The sequence below is a fragment of the Siphateles boraxobius genome, unplaced genomic scaffold (assembly GCF_051911475.1).
Source record: "Siphateles boraxobius isolate OS27281-9 unplaced genomic scaffold, OSU_SipBor_1 5, whole genome shotgun sequence".
NCBI classification, from domain to species: Eukaryota; Metazoa; Chordata; class Actinopteri; order Cypriniformes; family Leuciscidae; genus Siphateles; species Siphateles boraxobius.
This window is the reverse complement of record NW_027509141.1, coordinates 33,823,612-33,846,993: the sequence shown is the minus strand read 5'-3', so window position 1 is coordinate 33,846,993 and position 23,382 is coordinate 33,823,612. Positions and strand designations below refer to the sequence as shown.

The window sequence follows — 23,382 nt, the reverse complement described above, 5'->3', positions numbered from 1 at the left end:
AGCTGTGTCTGCACCACCAGAAGTGAACGACAGGCGACCCGGAAGGTCTGAACTCCCTCCGAAGGCAAAGCCGAAACAACATCTCAACCTTTCAATAAATCTAATAAATCCACCGTCGAGGTCTGTAAGGTATGTCTGTTTGTCTCTTTTTATATTTACGAATGCATGTATTTTTTTTACGTTTGCACGATGCAGTGAAACGATGCTAGTTACCACAGTCATTCGAGCGAGCAAAAAAGTTCAAATAAAAGAAAAAAAAATCAAAAGCAGTTGCGTTTTGCAACAGTATTCCATCTGCGCTCTTCTGCATAATCGCGTCATGATAGAAATGTTACATTTTCGCGGGAGGGATGCGCGTCTGTTTCCATTTGTGTGTTTTTCGCATCGCATGATTGTTGTAGGAAGTCTCGTTTTTTTTTCTCCTCTCTGTTTTTTTTTCCTCCTTCAGCCGGGCTATTCAAACCCGCAGATCTAAGTAAACAATCATTCACACACTTAATGCAAATAATGCGGCGTTTTACGCGTCGCTCCTTTGATCTGAATTCACGCGCTTTATTTTTGTCGCTAAAAAATTTGGGATCTGCAGAATATGGCGCCCTGTCCTTATAAAAATAAGACAGGCTGCCATTTTTGTTTTCCTTTTGTCTGAAATTTTTAATAAAACTGTCTGAGAATGTGGGAGAGGCAGACACCGGGGACATGCACTTTCTGAAGCCACGATTTTGCAAAATTTTCCCAATCTTTCTAATTTGATGTTTGATCAAAGACGACGTGATTTAATTGGGAATGATTTCAAGGATGCCGATAGAATATAAGAAAAAGTTGAGCAAGTTTTATCTCAGTTTATATATAAGACTCAGAGGCGTGTCATTCCTCCCCAAAATGTTTATTTGATATTAACATGTTGTTTAAAGGTGCTTATTTGAGTATGAAATATTTTTAAATGTTATAGGCAGCCTGCAACTCACAGACTTCTTCACCTCAGCGTCATTTAAATGAGACGAAAACTGGGGATATAGGAAGTCTATGGAGTTTGCGAGATTTAATTCTAAAACGGTTTACACTCTATTTTAAGGTGTCTTTGTTACAGTGCAATTATAGATTTAAGTACTGAGTAATATTAAGTAAGTAGAAATACTTACTATGGGGTTAGTTGCATGTAATTAAGCATAATTTATAGTTATTACTAACTACATATCTTGTAACAATGGCACTGTAAAATAAAGTGTTACCATAAATGAATCATTCGACTATATTTTTACAACTATTTTGTAATGCACCTCAGATTAATGCCAGTCTAAGTACAGTTACATGGTACTTCCCTGTTTGTTTGTTATTTGGAGGACATTTACTATGGTAGTACCATGATATTTTTGGAAATACTTACCAGATATGAGTTTCAGTGCCATATTAGTTGAGATCTTCATAATAATTCATTATAAATTTTAGTGCAGGTAAGCTATTTTGTATCTGACAATTTTTTTTTTACAAAGGAATGAATTTGAATGTCTTTATACTAGTATTCATACAACTAACACTCCAGCACTGTACCCTGGTTTCACCACAGTAATTTATTTTTATATAGAAAAATGATTCCTTGAAGTGGTTGCATTGAACAAACAGGAACACTGACGCTCATCCTTCCGCTCAACCTAATCTTTACCTGCTCTCTTTTGCCCGTTGGGAACACTGGACCTTTAGAAACGTTTCCATACGGTGTGATTACTTTAGTTGTATCATTTTCATACATTATGTCTATGACACCGTGCTATGAATGTTTTGGCAGTGCTTATGGGTCTTGAGAGTGTTTGACTAAGGGGCCTTGCAGAGAAATTCATTTACCGCAGCCAAAAATAATAAAGGCGATATGTCCAAATATATGAGCCCAGACCCTGCTGAATATTTCCTTAATGATGCTGAAAGGGTGTCTGTTTCACTTCCTGCTAAAACTGTGGGGTAGAGTTTTCACTTTTTCATATGAATCAGACACTGCAAGTTGACATTTTTAGGTTTTAACATGCAGAGACTCAAATATCATCCTTTTCTTTTCTCTTTGTCACTTTGCAGTCAATGTAGTTGATTTAATAAAGTGTTTTTTGTTTTATAAGCTTTCACTGTAAAAAATTATATTATCAATATGTTAAGGCAACATGTTTTTACATTAGGCTACTTTAACTCAAGAAAATATTTGAAGCTATTTCAGCTTCTTTTTTAAATTATCTTTCTTCTAAGTTATACGAGACTCAACTTGATTTTTAAGGTCAGTTTAATATGATTTAAGTTGAAATGAACTTAACAGAACTTAAGTTTTCAAGTTGAAATAGGTTGAAATCTTTTACATTGTTGTTCTGAAGAAGTTTGCACCATCACAGCAAAGCATATTTACAAAAAATGTTTTAATGCATTTGTATTTTGCCATAGCAATCCAACAAGTAATACTCAAGTGTTACATTAAGAAGTTCTTTGTTTGATTTTCCCAACGGGCGTAATGTTGAGGCATTATTTATTAATCTGCTGTAGGTGTGTGAACAAATAGCATGATTTTGCTCGAAATACTTGTTCTTTGTTGTATCATATTAATACCACTGTGTCATGAATAATATGACGCAATGTACCAATGCATTTAAAGGCACAGTCTACCATTAATGTGTTAGTATTAGTGCAAGTCTTCAACAAAAAGATCTTCTGAACAATGGGAGTGATTCCATGTCACTGTAATAAAGCTTTACTATAACTCTGTACATGAAGCCAGATCATAGTGTTTGATTTGTTTGATTAAATCAGAATTACATCTTTTAACTAACTTCTATTACGTCCCTGGTCATGTGTTTTTTTTAATTTATTTTATTTTTTTTAAAAGAAAACTGTTCTGTTATCTGTATTTTCTTGAATTTCCTGTTTTATTCTCAAATATGACACTTTATGGAAGTTAAATGGGCTGTGAATGTTGTTTCTCAACTGATGTACTGTTTAATTGAAGTGTTTTCCTTAGATTAGATCTGCATCTCTTATCAATATATATAATCTGGGGAGGTCAGACATAATTTATGCAATGCATATTTTCCTGTTTATTTCAGTCGCCTCCGTTTCATTCATTCGCATATGAGCCGAGACACTTTAGTGAGAATTTGTTCATTTTGTAAACTGCCCAGTGTCCATAAATCCCCAAATCCTTGCTTCCTTTTCTTTGTATTGTCTTTTCCCTGGTTTCACAGGCTTAAATCTAGTCCAGACTAAAATGCTTGTTTGAGCTGTTTTAACTGAACACAACTTGCACTGACATATCTTGAAATATGCCACTGCCATTGTTTTGTCTCAAGATGCACATCAGTAATGTTTTTATCTAAGGCACATTTATAAAAGCTACTTAAATGTCCAAATTGAACTAAGGCCTAATCTTGGCTCAATTTTAGCCTTGTCTGCGAAACCAGGCTATAATCTGGGAATCTCAGTAGCAAGGAATCTAAATTATAAATGCAATCCCAAAAAGGATCCATTTGGTTGGTTGTCCTCCTAGGATTGGGCAAGTAATAGTGAATGAACTAAAATAAAGCATCATTAATCAAGCATGACTTTGTGTGTTTCAGAATGGCAGAACCTAGATTTAATAATCCATACTTCTGGCCTCCTCCACCTTCTATTCCCGGTCAGGTAAGGAAAATGAGTGCGCATCAGTGGACAGACATAATTAATCCCTGTCTTTATCATTTTTAATTTACTTTAGTTCTAGACAACCAGTCTTCAGAATCATTGTTGTTTACTAGTTGTCTTAAGTAACAGATAAGAGGGCAATTACTATATAAGATTAGAGTTTAAGATGCATCTTTCAAACAGTCAGATCTTTCTCTGTTTTGTAATGGAACGGTTTATTGAACCTTTAGACAAAATCCCCCAAAAAATGTAAGCATCATATTTGATACATCAGTGTTTTATGGCTAATATATGAAGCTCATAGGAGGAAAACCACCTCCATTTTATTCAAAGGCCCAAACTGAGCAAAAATATGCAATTGCTGATATTTATATAGCCAAAAAGAAAGATGAATTCTGAGGTATAAAAGACTACTTATATCAAATTCATGAATGTTATTTAAATAGCAATGTTATTGCTATTTTTCTGCTAAAATAGCGATTTAAAATAGTTGTCTTTTTGCACAATTCTGCACAATTTGGCCAAATAATTTGTGGTTATGAATTATTTTGAATTTAATTAATTTAAGAAAAATAATAATAATTCTATTGTACAATACAACTGTAAAATTACAATTCAAATTTTGATGGCTGTTTTAATTTCTTTATTTTCAAAAGTTAAACCGTCAAGCTTTTATTTTGTCAGTACGATCTTAAAGCTCTTTTGTTGACAACAGCCAGTTTGTAAGTTTGGAAAGATGGTTGGCGCATGTTGCATATAAATATAATTTGTCATTTGTCACACACAATATGTCTTGGTAAGATGATACTTGAATGCTTAGTTTTTATTGTGGAGGGAAACATGTAATACAAGGCAATACAATGATGATTAAGAGATGTACAAATAAAAAAGCCTGATGAGTCATATTTGATATTCACATTTTCTAATTTTCTAAACAATGATGTATGGATATTCAAGTAAACCTAAGCTTCTTCAGTCCAGTAGGTATTTATCTTGAAATATTACTAACAATATAAACGTTATTCTTTCATTTACTTCATATGAATCAGTAAAGATTACACAGAAAAGTTTTTAGAATGATACTAAAAGGTAATTTTACTTGCTAAAAAAGTAAAAATGATCAATCAGATGACAGAAAGCATGTAGTAGATTTTTTAGTAGTTTTAATCATGTTGATCATTTAAAGGCCTAAAAAAATGCATATCAAACATGACCCAGCAGGCTTCATAGGGTTAAACATGAGTTCTTCTCATCATGTCGGAACCATCAGGTTGATCTCACTTTTTCCCAGTTGGATAATCTCGTCCTGATCAACAAGATCAAAGAACAGCTAATGGCAGAGAAAATCAGACCTCCACACCTGCCGCCCACTTCTGTCCCTTCCCAGCAGCCCTTGCTGGTTCCACCCACATCCACAGAAGGCGGGCAGCACAACGTATCGACGCCCAAGCTGCAGCAGATGCCAGGACTCCACGTGCACAACAGCTCTCAGCCAGACATCGCCCTGCACGCTCGACCCGCCTCCAGCTCCGTCGCAGGTAAACCCTCCAGGCATGGAGCAAAGCTGCTCGCTGACACACATGCATTCTGCTAACTGCGCACTTCACTTGGGCAGGTCGTATTCTGGGTGACGTCAACTTGAATCTGGACGATAAGACTGCCATTAAAGCAAGGGGATTGTGGGAAGACTGGCATTTGCGGCAAATCATAGACCAGCCATCCAGAGCGAATCATCTTTCAGGTATGTGCATGTAAAATATTGTAATTGTTTAATGCAATTATGTTTTTGCCATTAGATACTTATAGAGGACCTATTATGCGTTTTTTCCATATTCAACTCTTTAGTGTTTAATGTTGCTGTTTGAGGTCTGCAAAGTTAGAAAGCACAAAGTCCCTCCAGCAAGAGTTATTCTCTATATCAGTGTCACTGTTTCTGAACTCTCTGAAACGCCTCCATTGTAGTCTTGAGTTTTCTTCCGGGAACAAACACGTCACAATATTCCTCATTTAAATAATTAATGTAGAGGCATATGCAAAATAAATTGGCAGGGCTTGATTGAGTTAGTAAGTTGTGTGTTGAAACTCACGATTATGATAAGGGGCGGGACATTTTCCAAACACACTCGAAGCACTTGACCAATCACAACACACTGCTCCAGCCGACCAATCAGAGCACATTGTGCTTTTTCGGAAGGAGGGGCTTCATAGAGACAGGAACTAAACAGAGCTTTACTGACAGACTGGCAAGGGAGGAGCTGCAACAATGGAGAATATGGAAAAAACAATGAACATTCAAGCATGAAAACCTGTTGTAGTAGAACCCAAAAACAAAATCAAGACTTTGTAAAAGTGCATAATATGGCTTCTTTAATTGAGGTATATTTCCAGGACTGTCACTGACGTCTTCTCGAACTGCCAACCTCAACACGTCAGAGAGCGTGACACCGACCACTCCAACCACCAGCAGTCAGACTCTTTCCCCAAACCTCATCTCAGGACTGGCCGGCGGGCCCGGGATGGAGGCTTTCAAAAACAGCGGAGGACTGGCAGGACTGCTGGGTCCACCTCCCAAGAGCATAGGACGAGGTCGCAAAAAGATCAAAGCTGAAAACCCCTCTGGGCCGCTCTTAGTCGTTCCCTACCCGATCCTGGCCTCTGGAGTCGACCAATCATCTGGCGGCATCCCTGCCAAAGAGGGCAAAACATACAGGTAGAAGTTGAACGGGTGCATTTCATGATGATTTATGTTTAAAGGAACACTTTGGCCCAAAATTAAGATCTTCTCCTCTAGTATTGCTCTCATATTTTAGGACATTTATTGCATGCATATAATTTGCATAGAAATATGGTGCATCAAGACAGTAAAGGTGCAAACAGGGAATGAACTGATAAATTGCTTGCTTTGAATAAAAACAAACAAAATAAAAGATAAAAGCATCTGCCAAATTCATAAATGTTATTTAAATAGCAATGTTATTGCTATTTTTCTGCTAAAATAGCAATTTAAAATAGTTGTCTTTTTCCACAATTCTGCACAATTTGGCCAAATAATTTGTGGTTATGAATTAATTTGAATTTAATTTATTTAAGAAAAATAATAATAAATCTATTGTACAATACAACTGTAAAATTACAATTAAAATTTTGATGGCTGTTTTAATTTCTTTTATTTTCAAAAGTTAAACCGTCAAGTTTTTATTTTGTTAGTACGATCTTAAAACTCCTTTGTTGACAACAGCCGGTTTGTAAGGTTGGAAAGATGGTTGGCGCATGTTGTGTTGCTAATTGCTTGAGCTCATGTGGATCAGCATTTACTGTCAACACACAGTGCATATATTTATTTAATATTTATCTGATTTGATAATCAGCCATGTCGGGATTTCGTTTTATTCCTGTAGCCCTAGATGTAAATATTGCAACATCAAACAGCATTGATTTTTTTTGTGTCTATCTTGGTTTGATCTCTTGGTCCAAATCCAAATAGAATTGAATTCCTTTCCCCTGCAAGTGTCTTTTCACCGGTATATATATATGGCTCCAAACTGCGGTATATGTCATATATAGAGATTAGCTTCGATAAATTGCTTTTATACCATTTACAAACAGTGCTAACCACATAAACCATTCTTCTGAGTCCACCACATACCCCCATTTTCAAAAAAAAAAAAGTATTTTTTTTCACATTTTGCAGATGTAAAGTGTGTCCGCTGACGTTCTTCTCCAAGTCAGACATGCAGATACACTCCAAGTCCCACACGGAAGCAAAGCCCCACAAGTGCCCTCACTGCACCAAGTCCTTCGCCAACGCGTCCTACCTGTCTCAGCACCTGCGCATTCACCTGGGAGTGAAGCCTTATCACTGCTCCTACTGCGAGAAATCCTTCCGCCAGCTCTCCCACTTACAGCAGCACACCAGGTACTGTAAGAGCTTGTGTCGACAAGCGTGCTGTGTACAAATACAACTAGTGATGCATGGTATTACCAGAATGAACAATGTTTAGAGATTTTTGAGACATTTAATCTTGTGTTTTGACATTTTCCATCACCTTGTGCTTGTTTTTTGCATTCTACAGAATCCACACAGGTGATCGGCCGTATAAATGTCTCCATCCAGGCTGTGAAAAGGCCTTCACGCAGCTCTCCAATCTGCAAGTAAGACCCAAATATCTCTTCTTTTGTAATCGTCCACATACTTCATCAAAGGGATAGTTCACTCAAAATGAAAATTCTGTCATTAATTAGTCACCTTCATGTTGATCCAAACCCATATGAATTGAGCGGTTTAGTCAAAGTTTTCTGAAGAGACTCGATCACTTTATATAATGAACAGATTGAATTTAGGCTTTTATTCACATATAAACATTGATCAACTGACACATCAGTTGTGGTAAACAGAAGCTCAATCATGTTTGCTTGATGTGAGAGAACCAATGAGGTTCATTCTCGTGTTACGCAGCACGTTTGAGCTTCTGCAAGAACCAATGAGGTTTGTTCTCTTCAGAAAATTCGTACTAAACCGTTCAATTCATATGGATTCGTTTTACGATCTCTTTACGACCCTTTTGAAGCGTCAAAGTGGTAGTTGCGTAACTGTCAATGAAGGGACAGAAAGATCTCAGATTTCATCGAAAAGATCTTCTTTTGTGTTCTGAAGATGAATGAAAGTCTTATGGGTTTGAAACAACATGAGGGTGAGTAAATAATGACAGAATTTTCATATTTGGGTGAACTATCACTTTAACTATAATAATGGTGCGTTCACGTGCTATGGAAAATGTGATATTTTCCACTTATGAACTGGTATTACCAGTGTTGCGTTTAAGTGCTTTTGTTGTCGTAATGTGTTAAAAAGATGGAGATCCAACCTGTTATTTAGCTAAAACTATTTTAGATTGCTTAAGTCATCTGCTACTGCAAGAAGATGATTTATCAAAACTCAAACGTTAAATAATATGCTGTATATTTTCTAGATCATGAATAGTACATATTTTTACCATTCACGAGTCTCGCGTTGCTCTCTGCCATTTTAAAAAGGTCAAAGGTTATCTCATCTCAGCAACTCGTGCATCAAAATATTCTACGAGCTGCCCAGTGGAAAATACCACATGAGGGGGTGTTCATGTGCATTTTCCACGTCGGCTTTTGGTATATTTACTATAATAACCATAGCATGTGAATGCACCATAACCCTGACCTCAATCCTCCCGGATTCTGTCATCTGTCTGTCTGAGTGAGTGTGTGTTGGTGTATAACAAGAGCGTTGTGTTTCTGTAGTCCCACCAGAGATCACATAATAAAGACAAGCCTTACAAATGCTCCAACTGTTACCGCGCTTACTCTGACTCCGCCTCCCTCCAAATCCACCTGTCGGCTCACGCTATCAAAAACGCCAAGGCGTACTGTTGCAGCATGTGTGGTCGAGCCTACACCTCTGTGAGTACTGCACTTTCCTCATCAGCTTCACTCTTCTCAGGCCAGTGGAAAGATCGTCGTTGTTCTCAAACTCTCAGACCAAGAACGTGTGACATGCTATGCTCAAAAATGAGTGTTTTGCTAATTCTTTTAGAATTAATATTCATGCAGCATTTATGACCTTACATTATTTGAGAGATTAAAAAATGCACGATCATTTAAAAAGAAAAGTCTATGCATAAAGTTTATTAAAATGATGGGGGGGAAATTAAATGGTGACTAGTTACAGTAAATGCAATTCACATATATATTAAAATCTTGGGTTACACTTTATTTTAAGGTGTCATTGTTACAGTGTAATTAAATATTTAAGTACAGTGTAATATTAATTAACTACATGTACTTACTATAGGGTTAGGGTAGGATTAGGATTTGGTTGAGGGTTAATTGCATGTAATTAAGCATAATTTACTGTTATTACTATGGTAATTACATGTAACATATGTAACAAGGACACTGTAAAATAAAGTGTTACCAAATCTTGATTCTGATTTTTAATATCATCATTATTTATTAAAAATGTAAAGCTATTTGAACAGTTTCAGAACAAATAGAAAAATATGATTATGTAAAATAAAATGTGACCATTTAAATGAAATGCTTATTTTAAATATCCTGTTTTTTATTTACCCCATACCCTGGGATGTTAACCTTTTTTTTTTTTTTTTAAATAGATCCAGAATTAGAAATGATAATTATAAAAAGTGAGACATATTATTTGACAATTGATATTTTAAATATTTATTTAAATGTCCACAGTTTGAGAACCAATGGGATGTGTCATTTCCAATGAAATCAACTCTTTTAGGATTTAGTGAACATATAGCAATATATGCAATCATTGTTTTTCATGAATATCTTTAATCTTGTGATATATTGTCCCTTCCCAGGAGACCTACCTTATGAAGCACATGTCCAAGCACACGGTGGTAGAACATCTGGTGAATCAACACTCGCCACAAAGGACCGATTCCCCCAATGTTCCCGTTCGCATTTCCCTCATCTGAGCTCCCGGTCCTGCGGTCAGTCTTTCCCAATCTTGGCATAAGCAAGCGAAATCGCCTGTTCTCGGTGGTTTGACTTTTTTTTGGTGTGTGTGTGTGTTTATTAGTTTGTTTCATTTTTGAGAACATTCCAAAAGGTATTAGACTGTGTGGATAGAGGCTCAAAACACAGCAGCGGTTTCGGAAGGTTCTATTACACGCGTTACTCTTCTTGAACTCATTGTTGAGTTGAGAAGGAATAATCGGGAAATCCAAAGATGGTTTCACAGCACTTTCAGGCCACACAGGTTTGGCTTTAAACGTTTCTGGTCTGTTATGACAATAAAGGCATTGCTCTTGGCAGCTAAACGTTTGGGACTGTAGGTATTATGCATTATAAAATCAGAAGACATACGTTGTATGTTTTAAGCTTGGACCAAGTCCAGTACCTCCTCTCATATTTTTCTATGCTGTCTGGGAAAAATCCCCTTCTCTTGGGCAACTCAGAGTTGGTTTAGAGACCAATGGTCTTGTGTTTTGATAATGTTAATCGTAAAATGTTTTTCTTTCCTTGCTTGTAGGGAAATTGTACTAAAAATAAGTTTAGCATTCAAGTAAACTTCTCGAGAGGACTGTTATAAATCTGCAGAGGACTTTACTGACAAATCAGCACATTTAGATGTTTTCCGAGATTAATCTTCTTAGTGCTTTACAAAAATGTTTTGTGGTCTGGTGCCAAAAATTTAATTTGAAAATGGCGTTTTGGCGTGAACACGTACAGCGTTTAGAATTCACACTTTAAAAAAGTGTAAACTTGCACCAACTCAAACCCCCTGCGTTATGTTACGGATGTCAGCATGCATTTGACATTCTAGATGGGTGAAAACAATCAGGAAATGTTCACCATCTTATATTTTGCATAAAGAAAATGAAGGTTTTGATTCTTTGCATTATAGGCAGTATTTTCATCCCCTTATTATTTAAATTGTAGAGTACATTTGTACCTATGGTAGTATTTGATAATATTTGTTGTATTGGTAACACTTTACAATAAGGTCTCACTTGTTAACATTAGTTAACTAACATGAACTAACGTATTTCTCGTTAATCTTTGTTATACTATGGGACTGTTGAATGCTTGAATCTGATTGGTTGACGAACGTTCTAAGGTGAGCAATTATGTATAAAGTATGTTTAAACCACATTACAGTTCCATATCACTTTGCCAAATTATTTCTGTTATTTCAAAGGTCCTTACAGCTTACGACAACAAAAGAACCAAACCCACAACAACACTGACCAAGCAAATTAATATAGTAAACAATAGGATAGAAACAACAGATTATTTCTATGTACAGAAAGCGCATACTCTCTTTCTCCCGCTCTCTCTACTGTTGTTCATTGTTTGTTCATGTTAGTTCAGACAGTGCATTAACTAATGTTAATAAATACAACTAAATGCTGCAGAAGTATTGTTCATTGACTACGTTTACATGCGTGAGTAGAGAGAGTTACTCCTGTACACATGGAATTTGTAATCAACTGGCAATATCCCGATGTAAACGGCGACGCACGGTTAGCGTCTGGACGTACAGACAACCTTAAGACGCAATATGCGTCATTTCCGATTCTTCTTCCTGTATCCAAAGACAACAACAGCAGCAGCAGCACGCGGATAATGAATAGTTCGGGGCAGTTAGCGATCGCTTTTTTTTTCGCTTTGGCGTAACTTTTCGGTCACTTGGTTTCTTGTAAATCTCACTATCTCGCTACTTTCTGCCGTCAACAAAAGACATTATATTCATGGTTTTCACCACACTCGCTCCAAAAGTATGCTGTGCTGCGTCTCGCCATGTTTACTTGCGGTATACTGCACGCGGGTTTTTGTATGCGCCGAGAAGTTCCTCTACCTAAAAGACCAAGATTCCTTGCGAATAGAACATGCGCAGAAAACAAATCAATGCTCCTTTTGATGGGTATATGCCGGTAAGCGTTTACATGACCAATTATTTTGGTTAGAAAAGGGGTAACCCAGGGATAATATCCGGGTTTTTAAAAACCGGAATATGAGCATATCCGGGTTTTTAAAAACCGGAATATGCGCATATTCGGGTTTTTGCCGGTGTTTACATGGCCGTGCGCGACCGGGTTATTGCTAATAAACGGTTTTGAACAGGTTATTGGCTGCTTGTAAACGTAGTTTGTGTAGTACAACTAATGTTAACAAATGAAACCTTATTGTAAAGTGTTACCATTGTATTAAACTTATTTCATGCTTTTATTTTAATATTAATATTAATTTGGAGATTTAATTTTATTTTAAAAAATTTTCCGTTCTGGTTTGGGGGGATTTTAGAAACAATCTCAGAATCTCAGAAAAAATGCTAAAAATCCCAGAGCTCCTACAAAACAGGCTTCATTTTCTTTTATTCATAATACAAATTCCTATTTTTTCTTTTGATTTTGGGTTGAAATATAATGTGGACATGTTCTTGAAATTCAGCCATATGCCGTTTTAAATTTCACACAGGACAGAACAATATTAGGGGGAAAAAAATAGCTGGATTACAATGCGGAGTTGCCCATGAGATTTGTGTAGCTGAATCGATGTCTAGAATACCTCCTTGGCTTATTATACATGTTTATACTTATTACCATGTTCAAATATTAACAACTAACATGTTAATTTTACACATTTTAAGCCTTAACCATTTTATCACTAGTTGTTTACCATCACATTTTATATATTTTATACCATATTGGTGTTTACTTGTGTATTCAGTACTTTTTATGTAATTTTATTTCCTAGCATGAACATGCTGTAAATAAACTATACAGTACTTAAGTGTTAACCAGTTTATATAAAATGACTACATGTCTAGTTATTATAAAATATACCTTTTTAATTGTCTTGAAATGTGGTACTCGATAAGATTTGCCTTGGCTGCTAAATGCAAAGTCAAGACACGCCGATGGAACGGACTTTGTAAAAGTAAGCAAATAAATATATGAGAAAATTCTGCATCGGTGTATGTTTATGCATGCTAGGTTATCACACATACTTTTACCTCTGATTATTAAGTCAATGCATTGATGTTAGTGAGACTAGCAAATAATTTTCCTGCTGAAAACAAGCGGACAGGATGTCAATGTTGAAAACTGATGTTCATGTCACTTTGGATGACGTCATCTGTATGTGACAAAAGAGGAGAAGCTTCTGTCCCATTAGAGCAGTTCACACTTCCTGTTTGTCAAATACTGCAGATATACTCTCAGGTAAGCCAATTACTGACTAATTATATACTTAATATCTTAGTGTGAACGGGCCTTTAAAGACGGCACGTATTGGACGTCTTATTAACTCTGTCATTGTCAATCATGTTCTCACATGAGGAAAAGGGGTGTTTTTTTTAGATAATTAAAAAATGTAAGTTTATTGAGATCTTTATTTAGAAATATTTATGTTTAAATACAATATTTAAAAAATTTATACTGAAAATAAAGTGACGTTGTTTATGTAGGAAAAGTGGTTTGGTCCTCGCCCTCTATGACACGACTCTCAGCAGTGTCTTCCTGCTGTAAAATATGAACACAGATCATACACAAACTAAACTAAAACATCGACTGGCACTTCGTAAACCTGTACATTCGATTGGAATGAATGAACTTGTACTTACATCACAATCGTTCTCGGTCAGTATCGTCAGGCATTCGATGTGATCGGACATTTGTGCTGTCGTCTGTTGTAGCCGACTGTTTTCTTCTTCAAGCAAATTTATCCTGAGGAAGTTCAACAAGAAATGTAGTTTTGATGGATTGATCAGAAAATCAAAACTACACTACTGATCAGATGTTTGGGGTTGGTAAGTTCATTTGAAAAAAGACTCTTATTCTAAGCAAGGCTGCATTTATTTATTCAAAAATACAATTAAAATGTTATATTGTGAAATATTATTATAATTTAAAATAACTGCTTATTCCTGTGATCAAAGCTGAATTTTCAGCATCATAACTAAGTCTTCTGTGTCACATGATCTTTCAGAAATCATTCCAAATGCTTAATATTTTTTTTGTGGATACTGTGATATGTTTTTTCAGAACAGTGTTTATTTGAAATAGACATTTTTTTTGTCTTTACTGTCTCTTTAATTTCTTTAAAAAAATCCTGCTGACCCCAAACTTTCAGACAAATTCAGAAGTACCTAATTTGCATGGAGGAAACTGTATCCAAAGCATTTTTCTGTGCCTCTTCGAAGTCGTGCAGCTGTAAAAGAAGATCTCTCTTCTTCTGAAGCAGACTCTCATTTTCAGATGTGACCATCGTCATCATGTGTGACGTCTGATGAGGAGCAGATATCGACATTGAAAAGTCACACGCGATTTTTGAATATTTTATTAGTCTGTCATTTTACCTTTTCCTCCTGTTTCCTCAGAATAAAAATCTCTTTGTCCAGCTCTTTTATTTTGTCGTCACGCCACCCCGTCTCTCTCCGGTAAAGCCCTCTGGCCCGGCTCAGCTTGTTTTTGTAGTGGATTCGCTTGTCGTTGTATTTACTGGAAATATAAAGCAAATACTAAAGAATCTCTTCCAAATCCTTTACTTTAAATCACTCAACAAAAAAGCATTTTAAATTAATCTTTAATGTTTGGATTTTTCTGCAGCGCTGCTTTAGCATCATTGAGATGCTAACTAAAATATAGTTTTTATTAATATATTAAAAGTTTTAATTTTGTTAAAAATTGTAATTACTTCATGACCGCTAAAAAAGTATGTCCTATAGTATGAATGATATTCGGAAGTACTACATTCACCATGTTGCCCTGATCATGTGACCCACCAGTGTCAGTTATGTTGCTTCACTGCCATTCATAAATCCTCTCCTGTGGCCTCATGGGATAGTAAAGTGTCCATCATATGCACACTTCAGAATCTCACTGGAATAAGTAGGTCATCCGGGTACTTTTTTCCTACTCTTTTTATGAGCACTGTGAATTCAGAATTATTTTGTCACATACTGTTTTTCACATACTATATAGTAAGTAAGTATGCGATTTCGGATGCAGCCGTCTTGTCTTCTCTGATGATGTGTGTACTGGCTCGAGAGCGGGGCAACCTGTCACTCACATGAGATCCACCAATAGCAAACCACAAACATCCAATCAATTCCCCACAGACAAAATCAAGTCCCACCCTACATTTGTTCTTGTTCGAGAAGCCGTTTCACTGAGATTTATGCCACAATAGGGAAGAAAAGACAATCGCAACTTCTGTTTTATGTCGACTGTAACTAAAATACCCCTAGCTCTGTGTACCTCCTCTCAGTGTCCACGCTAACTAGAGCTAGCTGAAGTTCAGTCCTCAGAGAGTCCGTCTCCTGTTGACTGCTGGTTAGTCTGTTCTTCAAGTCACTGATGTCTTGTTGGAGCTGCTTGTACAGCAAACGAAAATGATTTAGAGTTAGTACATGACTTAAAATTGGTATATACAACTTAAAACATTGCAATCTGTTGACTAAAGCCAATTTAAGATTCCGTCAGCAACACAAATGTCAGATCTGCATCCGGTACCCTGAGGTTCTCTTGCTCCGCATCACTGATGCTGTGGTGAAGTTGTGTGTTGTTTCTCTTCTGGGACAGCAGCTCTTGTTTGGTGGTGCTGAGGATCTTCTGGATGCCCTGGAGCTCCTTAAACAGACTCTTCTGCTCCTCTGCATCCTGCTGAAGCTGGACTTCCTGTGACTGATGTGAAGAATAATAATAATTTGTTACATTCATGTACCCAAAGCGCTTTACATATGGAAGGGGGAATCTTCTCAACCACTGAAAGTGTGTGTTCAGTGTCATTTCTGGGTCACAGCAGGGGTCCCAAACATTTTTGACAGTGGAACCCGTAAAATATTTACATGAAGTACATCCTGAGAGCCTAAGATAATATTTCAATAATTTATCAACATAATCGCATATTCACAGTTCTCTGATGTCGGTTAATTGTCAAATTATATAAAATATAGAATCTCTTTTCAGAAAATCTTTTATTTTGATTGTTTTTATTTTAAAGTTATTTAATATTTCTATATATAGGGATTCACAACTTGGCCACAAAAAAATTATAATTTAAATGTTTTTTTATTATTATTTAATTAATCTAAAAATTATTTTGTCATGTTTGGCAATTTTAACAGCGATATGATGATGATGTAACCTCTTTCAGGGTCTTTATTATTATTATTAATAATAATGATTATTAGTTTTAACTCTAATTAAGACATAAATATATCGCTATTGTAAATTACAGTTGTACTGTAAAATATTTTTGTTTGTGAAAATTATAAAAATAACTATTTTGTCTTAAATTCTTCACTTTTAAACGTTCAAATCCTCAAGCTTGTAACATTTAAAATCCAAACAAAGTTGTATGTGGCATAATATAGGGGAAATGCTGTAAAACCCAATATGCAAATATGTAAATAAAGTGGACCAGCTAAAGTGAGCTACGAGGTTGTTAATCGACACAATTTGCTTCTGTTGAAGCCGTCAGCCAACATTATTTTAACTTCGAATAATAGTGTTAAACTGCATAATTTTTGGTAAAAAAAACTACATTACCCATGATTCTGTACAGAAAAATTCCAGAGTCGAAAGAAGCAAACTGTGCCAGAATACCTTTTTAGCTCCTCCCATGCTATGAAGCAACGCAAATAACGTATATATTAATATATAATCAACATTTTTAAATAAGTAAATTTATATTTCTTTTAATTAGATTATGCTGTTCACAGTGCTCCATGGGATTGTAGTTCTTTCCATCACTAAAGACGTTAAGTACACAGTCTTGTACCATTGTCCAATTTTCCATATACTTTCAAATACAAAATATTATGAATGAACTTGTAGCTGGTTGACTTGGTTCATGGCTTAACTCTTTAACAAAGACTTTTTTGAAGTCCCTCTGGGAGAAATGAATAGAAAAAATACTTCCGGAACCAACAACACCTCCAATAGAGGTTCCTTTACCTGGACCAAAGCTCTGGCCTGATGCATTTCCATCTGCCTGGTCTTCTGCTGCTCCTCCTGGAGGACAAACTTCAGCCGGCGAACTTCAGCGTCCAGAGATGACAACTAAAAAAAAGTCAGTGATTTAGTCCCTTTTCATAATAAGTTAACTAATGACCAAATCAAAGTCAAATCGCTCTGGTTACCTGCTTCAGGTGTTTGTCACACTGTCTTTCCACATCCTGCACCTCTAGCTCTCGAACCTTAGATACTAAATCTCTGATCTGTGAATGCACAAGACATGCATTAAAGCATTTGCTATATTAAACGTGTGTGTGTGTTTTCCTTGTCAGTCCTCACCTCCAGCTGAAGGCTGCTGACGGTGGTCCTGTAATCGTCCGCCTGCTTCTCACAGAGCTTCTGAAATTCTCGCATTAACTGCTCTGTCTCCGTCCTCTTCCTCTTCTGCTCTTCACATTCATCCACTGCTCTCCTCCGCAGGTCCGCCTCCATCTCAAAGTCCATCCGCAGCTTCAGTGTGACCCGAGTCAGATCCTGCAGCGTGATCAACCTCTCCTGCATCTCATCAAGACACCTGGAAAACACCAGACCATTCATCTCACAACCTGAGCTTTCCAGAGGTGTGTCAATGTTTTCTCAGAGGAATTCTTCATCGTCTTTATTCTAATAAAAATTAGATACAGGTGAAACTCAAAAAATTAGAATATCGTGCAAAAGTTATAATTTTGATGATTATGGTTTACAGCTTATGAAAACCCCAAATTAAAAATCTCAGAAAATTAGAATATTACATGAAATCAATAAAAAAAAGGAAATGTCGCCCCTCTGAAAAGTATAATCATGCATATGTATATTGTTATATATACTAAATATATTAGTTTCAGCTTTTAATTTGAATTACTGAAATACATGAACTGTTGCATGATATTCAATTTTTTCCGAGTTTCACCTGTATATAAATAAGGTCCATTTGCATGAGTATGTTTATGGATTATACAGTCAAACTGCGGTCGAACCGTTTATGAATATCCTCTTCCTGCAGCTTCTTGGCTTTGGATGGAGTGACAGTGCTGTCAGGGGCTTCTGCCTGTTACAGTCAAATAACAATAACATCAATGGTGTTTTGATCATTTTTTATGGCGCAACTCACTCAAGATGAATTGAAGTAATATAATGTGTGTATGTGTGTGTGTATGTATATATATATATATATATATATGTAAACGTTTTATAACTTTATATACATTTATACACTACCATGTTTTTAAAAAAAGGCTCTTCTGCTCACCAAGGCTGCATTTATTTGATCAAAATAAAGTAAAAACAGTAATATTTTGACGTATTTTTACAATTAAAAAGAACTGTTTTCTATGTGAATGTATTGCACAATGTAATGTATTCCTGTGATCAAAGCTGAATTTTCAGCATCATTACTCCAGTCTTCAGTGTCACCTGATCCTTCAGAAATCAGTATAATATGACGATTTGATGTTCAAGAAACATTTCTCATTATTATCCTTGTTGAAAACAGTTGTGCTGCTTAATATTTTTGTGGAAACTGATATAAAAAAAATTCAGGATATTTTTGATGAATAGAAAGTTCAAAACAACAGTGTTTATTTGAAATAGAAAATCTTTTTTCTATTACTTTTGATCAATTTAATTCATCCTTTCTCAACAAAGGTTTCTTTCAATTCCTTAAAAAAATCTTACTGACCCCAAATTTTTGAACAGTAATGTATGTATGTATGTATGTGTTCATGTATATGTTTCTGGAGGAACCAATCTCTTTATGAATCTTTAAATAGATGATTATCTTACCATTTCATGCAAATTCACACGCTCTCCCTGTAGTCTCTTCACACACATCCTAAGATAACACAGTTCTTCTTCCTGTTTCTCATTTATCTCTTTTATTTTTCGCAGTTCAGCTACTTCTAAGAAAAGCAATTCAGACTATAGGTCAGTTCAGCTGAGAGGTTGATACTACTAAGATGCACAAGACAGAGAAATGGGGAATAAATTATACCACAGCGTTTCAGTTTCTCCACTTCCTGTCGGAGGTGTTCAACTTCCATTTGAGCTTCTTGCAGCTCTGGTTCTAAAACAAGCATGATTTTGATGTCAGTATATGTGTGAGTGTCATGTTTACCTTTTTATCCCTAGTGTGAGACCAGTGAAGTGATTTACCATAAGCCTTCTGCGTCAAATGAGCAGACTCGAGCTCATCCGTGAGTCTGCGGATCTCCTTGTGGGCCATGGAGAGCCGGGCTGAGGCTTCCTCTACATCTCGCTCCAGTTCTTGCAACGTCCATCCCTTCAGCTTGTCATCCCCACTGCACCGCATGTCAACCGCCTGCTACAAAAACTCATATAAGAGCACTTGACAGTGGGTATTTTGTGTATTTCATTAACCAGTGCATGCTTTGTAGGCACTGAGCGTGACAGCAACTAAGATGCTGCTTCAAGAAATCCTCAACTTGCAATCAAAGGTTAGTAATCATAGGTTAGTAAAAGCGGTCCTCATGTTACTACTTACTACTTATAAAGGTTAGTAAAGTGTAAAGTGAATTGTAACGAATGGTAAAAGTGGAGTAAACGAAATCAAAGGTTAGTTAAAGTGTAAAGTAAAATAAAGTGTAAAGTAAATTGTAAAGATATAAAAGCGTTCCTCTTGTAAAGGTAAGTAAAAGTGTCAAGTTAGTAAACATGTTAAGTAAAGTGTAAAGATAGTAAACGTGAAAGTAAAAGAAATCAAAGGTTAGTAAAAGTGGTCCTCGTGTAAAATAAACAGACAATATACTGTAAAGTTTGGTAAAAAGTGTAAAGTAAAGGTATAAAGTAAATGTAAATTTAGTAAAAGTGTAAAGTAAATTGTATGGTAAAAGTGAAAATAGAAGAAATCAAGGGTTAGTAAACGTGTCAAGTAAAAGAAAGTGTCAAGTAAATTGTAAAGATGGAAAAAGTAAAAGAAATCAAAGGTAGTCAGTGTAAAGTAAAAGTGTCAAGTTAGCAAAGTGTAAAGTAAAAGTATCAAGTTGATAAAGTGTGAAGTAAAAGAAAGTGTAAAGTAAACTTTAGACACACCGTTGTGATATGAAGATAGCAAAAGTGTAAATAAATCAAAGGTTAGTAAAAGTATAAAGAAAGTGTCAAGTTAGTAAAGTGGTCCTTGTGTAAATTAAACACAGTATACTGTAAGGTTTGTTGGAATCAATCTGAATTAAGACTAACAAGAAGTGATACTAACACCTCTTAAATTTGGTTTACTCCTCTGCTTTTTTTTATGCATTTCAATTACATGCATCAGGTTAACTGTTATAAACATACAGGCATTAATTTCTGTTTACTCTGAGCTGCCTTTCTGAGTCCTAGGAGCCGCTTCCAAGGGCTCTGAACGTGTAGTGATGATGACACCTTGTGGAAAGACCAGGAGGTATATTTATTAAGTCTCTAATCAGACATTTGCACTTTCATTAAAAAAACAACAACAGAAAACAAGAATTAGGTCAGGAATATGATGTAATATTGTTGGAAAATATAAACTATATTAAACTATATACAGTATACTCACGTAAAGTATATACTATATAGCAAATCTCAACTGGATGTATCTATGCAAAATGTAAACTATATTATTGTCCAGCTTCAATCTGCTAAATGTGACAAGGCATGATGTTAAGATATTATAAACTCTAACATCATGAATTTTTGTAAAGTTGCTCTAAAACATGTGTATAAATAAATTTGACTTGACATGTAGAAGGTAAAACAACTTGAGAACTGATTCTCTTACTTTGACCAGATTATCTTCACAACCCTGCGACGTTTGGACATCAGGATCGCATGCGCTCTTCTCATCCACATCCTGGCTCTGGATTTTCTCCAGTAGGGATGCTCTGTCTGCGAGGAGGTAGGCCACCTGTTCACTCAAGCTGATGGGAATAATATCAGCCAGACCTTCCTGAAGTAACATCTCGGAGACTTCGCTCCTCTGAGCCTCTGTACATATAGATTTAGATGTCATATGAGTGGTGTAGAGCGAGCGGGCCTGAGGGAGGAGAGAACAGACAGAAACGCACCTTGCTGCCGGTGGATGTCGTCCAGAGAAGCATGGAGCGTTATGTTTTCTTGTTCGAGATGTAAAGCCACAGAGTCTCGGGTCTTTGTGAGACTCTTAATGTGATTGATGTATTGCTGAACCTGGGAACACACATATTCTCTTATACAGGTCCTTCTAAAAAAATTAGCATATTGTGATAGTTCATTATTTTCCATAATGTAATGATAAAAATTCAACTTTCATATATTTTAGATTCATTGCACACCAACTGAAATATTTCAGGTCTTTTATTGTTTTAATACTGATTATTTTGGCATACTGCTCATGAAAACCCAAAATTCCTATCTCAAAAAATTAGCATATCATGAAAAGGGTCTCTAAACGAGCTATTAACCTAATCATCTGAATCAACGAATTAACTCTAAACACCTGCAAAAGATTCCTGAGGCTTTTAAAAACTCCCGGCCTGTTTCATTACTCAAAACCGCAATCATGGGTAAGACTGCCGACCTGACTGCTGTCCAGAAGGCCATCATTGACACCCTCAAGCAAGAGGGTAAGACACAGAAAGAAATTTCTGCACAAATAGGCTGTTCCCAGAGTGCTGTATCAAGGCACCTCAGTGGGAAGTCTGTGGGAAGGAAAAAGTGTGGCAAAAAACGCTACACAACGAGAAGAGGTGACCGGACCCTGAGGAAGATTGTGGAGAAGGACCGATTCCAGACCTTGGGGGACCTGCGGAAGCAGTGGACTGAGTCTGGAGTAGAAACATCCAGAGCCACCGTGCACAGGTGTGTGCAGGAAATGGGCTACAGGTGCCGCATTCCCCAGGTCAAGCCACTTTTGAACCAAAAACAGCGGCAGAAGTGCCTGACCTGGGCTACAGAGAAGCAGCACTGGACTGTTGCTCAGTGGTCCAAAGTACTTTTTTTCGGATGAAAGCAAATTTTGCATGTCATTCGGAAATCAAGGTGCCAGAGTCTGGAGGAAGACTGGGGAGAAGGAAATGCCAAAATGCCTGAAGTCCAGTATTAAATCAGTAAAAGACCTGAAATATTTCAGTTGGTGTGCAATGAATCTAAAGTATATGAAAGTTTAATTTTTATCATTACATTATGGAAAATAATGAACTTTATCACAATATGCTAATTTTTTGAGAAGGACCCATATATCTACCTAAACATCTCGTTTTGTGTTCCACAGACACTCGTATGGATCTGAAACAAATACAGGAGAGTAAATTCTGAGTTTTTTCTTTTTATTTAGCCCAACTCACCTTTTCAATCTCAGCGACACGTTCCTTCTGAAGATCTTGTATCTGTTGGTTGAGGGACTTCACAGAACTTTCACTGCTCTTGTAAAGGTGCCACAGTAAAGACAAGCGCTCATTAATGGAGGCCGAGGGGTCCAAACCTTCCTCCTGCAGTCGCTGCTCCATGTCCTGCAACATCTTTCCATCCTAAAGACACAGAGATGCATCTTATATCTGTATCTAAATGTCTATAATGTATCTATCTTCGATCTAAACAAGAACTGATCCGAGATCAGTGTTTAGATGTGAACATCAAACACGTGATTGCTCATGTTGTTTAAACATCCTTTGACAGCTGTTGTTGCAGATCGGAGGTGGTGCACATGCGCACATCAGTTTTTCCTTTTAAACGACTTGCGGTTTTCTAGCATGAAAACTTTACTACTTTCAGTAACATTTGGTTTTCTGCGAAAAGAATAGAGCGAAAGCACCAGATAGTACGAGATATATTCACATAACTTATAACAGACGGATATTTACCACAAAGCCAAATCGTGATGTAGCTATTGCCCTTTAAAGAAAAAAGTAAAATGAGCGATTCGCCACGGAAAAGTTTATAAAAACAGATATTACCTGTGCTGTGCACATCTCCCAACGTTATCCAAAACCATTGAAGTTACTTTTTAGTTGTTGTTAAAAGTTATTTTTGTTTTAAAAGAGAAATATCCCGCGAAACACACGCACGCACACGTTGCCGACGCCTTTTCTTTCTTAAAACTGTATTCGAACAAAACTTTCAGACGTTCACGGTCGCCTAGAAACGGATGTTAATGTTTCACCTTCAGAATTTTTCAGCATTTACTTGGAATGTACGTTCATCAGCGACAGCAGACTGTGTGTGTGTGTGTGTGTGTGTGTGTGTGTGTGTCTTTGTGTGGGACGTCCTG

The 23,382-nt window shown here is 36.4% G+C and overlaps 2 protein-coding genes and 1 long non-coding RNA gene across 12 annotated transcripts in view; 2 read left to right on the top strand and 1 right to left on the bottom strand.

Moving 5' to 3' along the window:
- znf362a (zinc finger protein 362a) lies at positions 1-13,128 on the top strand. 2 transcript variants are annotated; one of them, XR_013194938.1, is made up of 10 exons: positions 1-129; positions 3,588-3,651; positions 4,943-5,189; positions 5,267-5,392; positions 6,040-6,361; positions 7,343-7,567; positions 7,725-7,803; positions 8,926-9,084; positions 10,014-11,143; positions 12,353-13,128. XR_013194938.1 is itself a non-coding variant. In XM_077204114.1 (9 exons), exons 2-9 carry the CDS (start codon positions 3,589-3,591, stop codon positions 10,128-10,130), a joined length of 1,338 nt encoding a protein of 445 aa, XP_077060229.1. In that variant the 5' UTR covers positions 1-129; position 3,588; the 3' UTR covers positions 10,131-13,128. The 2 variants fall into 2 exon arrangements, 1 of the variants encoding a protein (XP_077060229.1); XM_077204114.1 differs by having other exon boundaries at positions 10,014-13,128.
- Positions 13,129-13,510: 382 nt separating this feature from the next.
- The window catches only part of LOC143711923 (coiled-coil domain-containing protein 30), a 30,922-nt gene continuing 21,050 nt past the window's right edge, over positions 13,511-23,382 (bottom strand). Inside the window, exons 1-18 of one of the 9 annotated variants that reach the window (XM_077204104.1) lie at positions 23,275-23,368; positions 22,460-22,642; positions 21,203-21,323; positions 20,917-21,122; positions 20,451-20,537; positions 19,311-19,479; positions 19,150-19,221; positions 18,942-19,057; positions 18,137-18,207; positions 17,460-17,694; positions 17,306-17,383; positions 17,121-17,225; positions 15,675-15,845; positions 15,420-15,535; positions 14,519-14,660; positions 14,309-14,445; positions 13,784-13,886; positions 13,511-13,682 (exon numbers count right to left, since the gene is read on the bottom strand). In XM_077204104.1, coding sequence (XP_077060219.1) covers positions 13,620-13,682; positions 13,784-13,886; positions 14,309-14,445; positions 14,519-14,660; positions 15,420-15,535; positions 15,675-15,845; positions 17,121-17,225; positions 17,306-17,383; positions 17,460-17,694; positions 18,137-18,207; positions 18,942-19,057; positions 19,150-19,221; positions 19,311-19,479; positions 20,451-20,537; positions 20,917-21,122; positions 21,203-21,323; positions 22,460-22,633 — 2,166 coding nt within the window. In that variant the 5' untranslated portion in view covers positions 22,634-22,642; positions 23,275-23,368 and the 3' untranslated portion in view covers positions 13,511-13,619. Of the gene's footprint in view, positions 13,683-13,783; positions 13,887-14,308; positions 14,446-14,518; positions 14,661-15,419; positions 15,536-15,674; positions 15,846-17,120; positions 17,226-17,305; positions 17,384-17,459; positions 17,695-18,136; positions 18,208-18,941; positions 19,058-19,149; positions 19,222-19,310; positions 19,480-20,450; positions 20,538-20,916; positions 21,123-21,202; positions 21,324-22,459; positions 22,643-23,068; positions 23,195-23,274; positions 23,369-23,382 lie in introns of those variants that run through there. The other 8 variants (XM_077204108.1, XM_077204107.1, XM_077204100.1 and 5 more) reach the window with 8 other exon arrangements.
- LOC143711927 (uncharacterized) lies at positions 19,850-20,260 on the top strand. Its single transcript, XR_013194937.1, has 3 exons — positions 19,850-19,880; positions 20,106-20,144; positions 20,233-20,260. It is a non-coding gene; the product is annotated as an uncharacterized LOC143711927 (long non-coding RNA).

Coding starts and splice junctions, on each gene's coding strand:
- znf362a (XM_077204114.1), top strand. CDS start 3,589: ATGGCAGAACCTAGATTTAATAATCCATACTTCTGGCCTCCTCCACCT. Junction 5,393..6,039: donor CAGAGCGAATCATCTTTCAG/GTATGTGCATGT, acceptor GTATATTTCCAG/GACTGTCACTGACGTCTTCT. Junction 6,362..7,342: donor AAAGAGGGCAAAACATACAG/GTAGAAGTTGAA, acceptor CACATTTTGCAG/ATGTAAAGTGTGTCCGCTGA.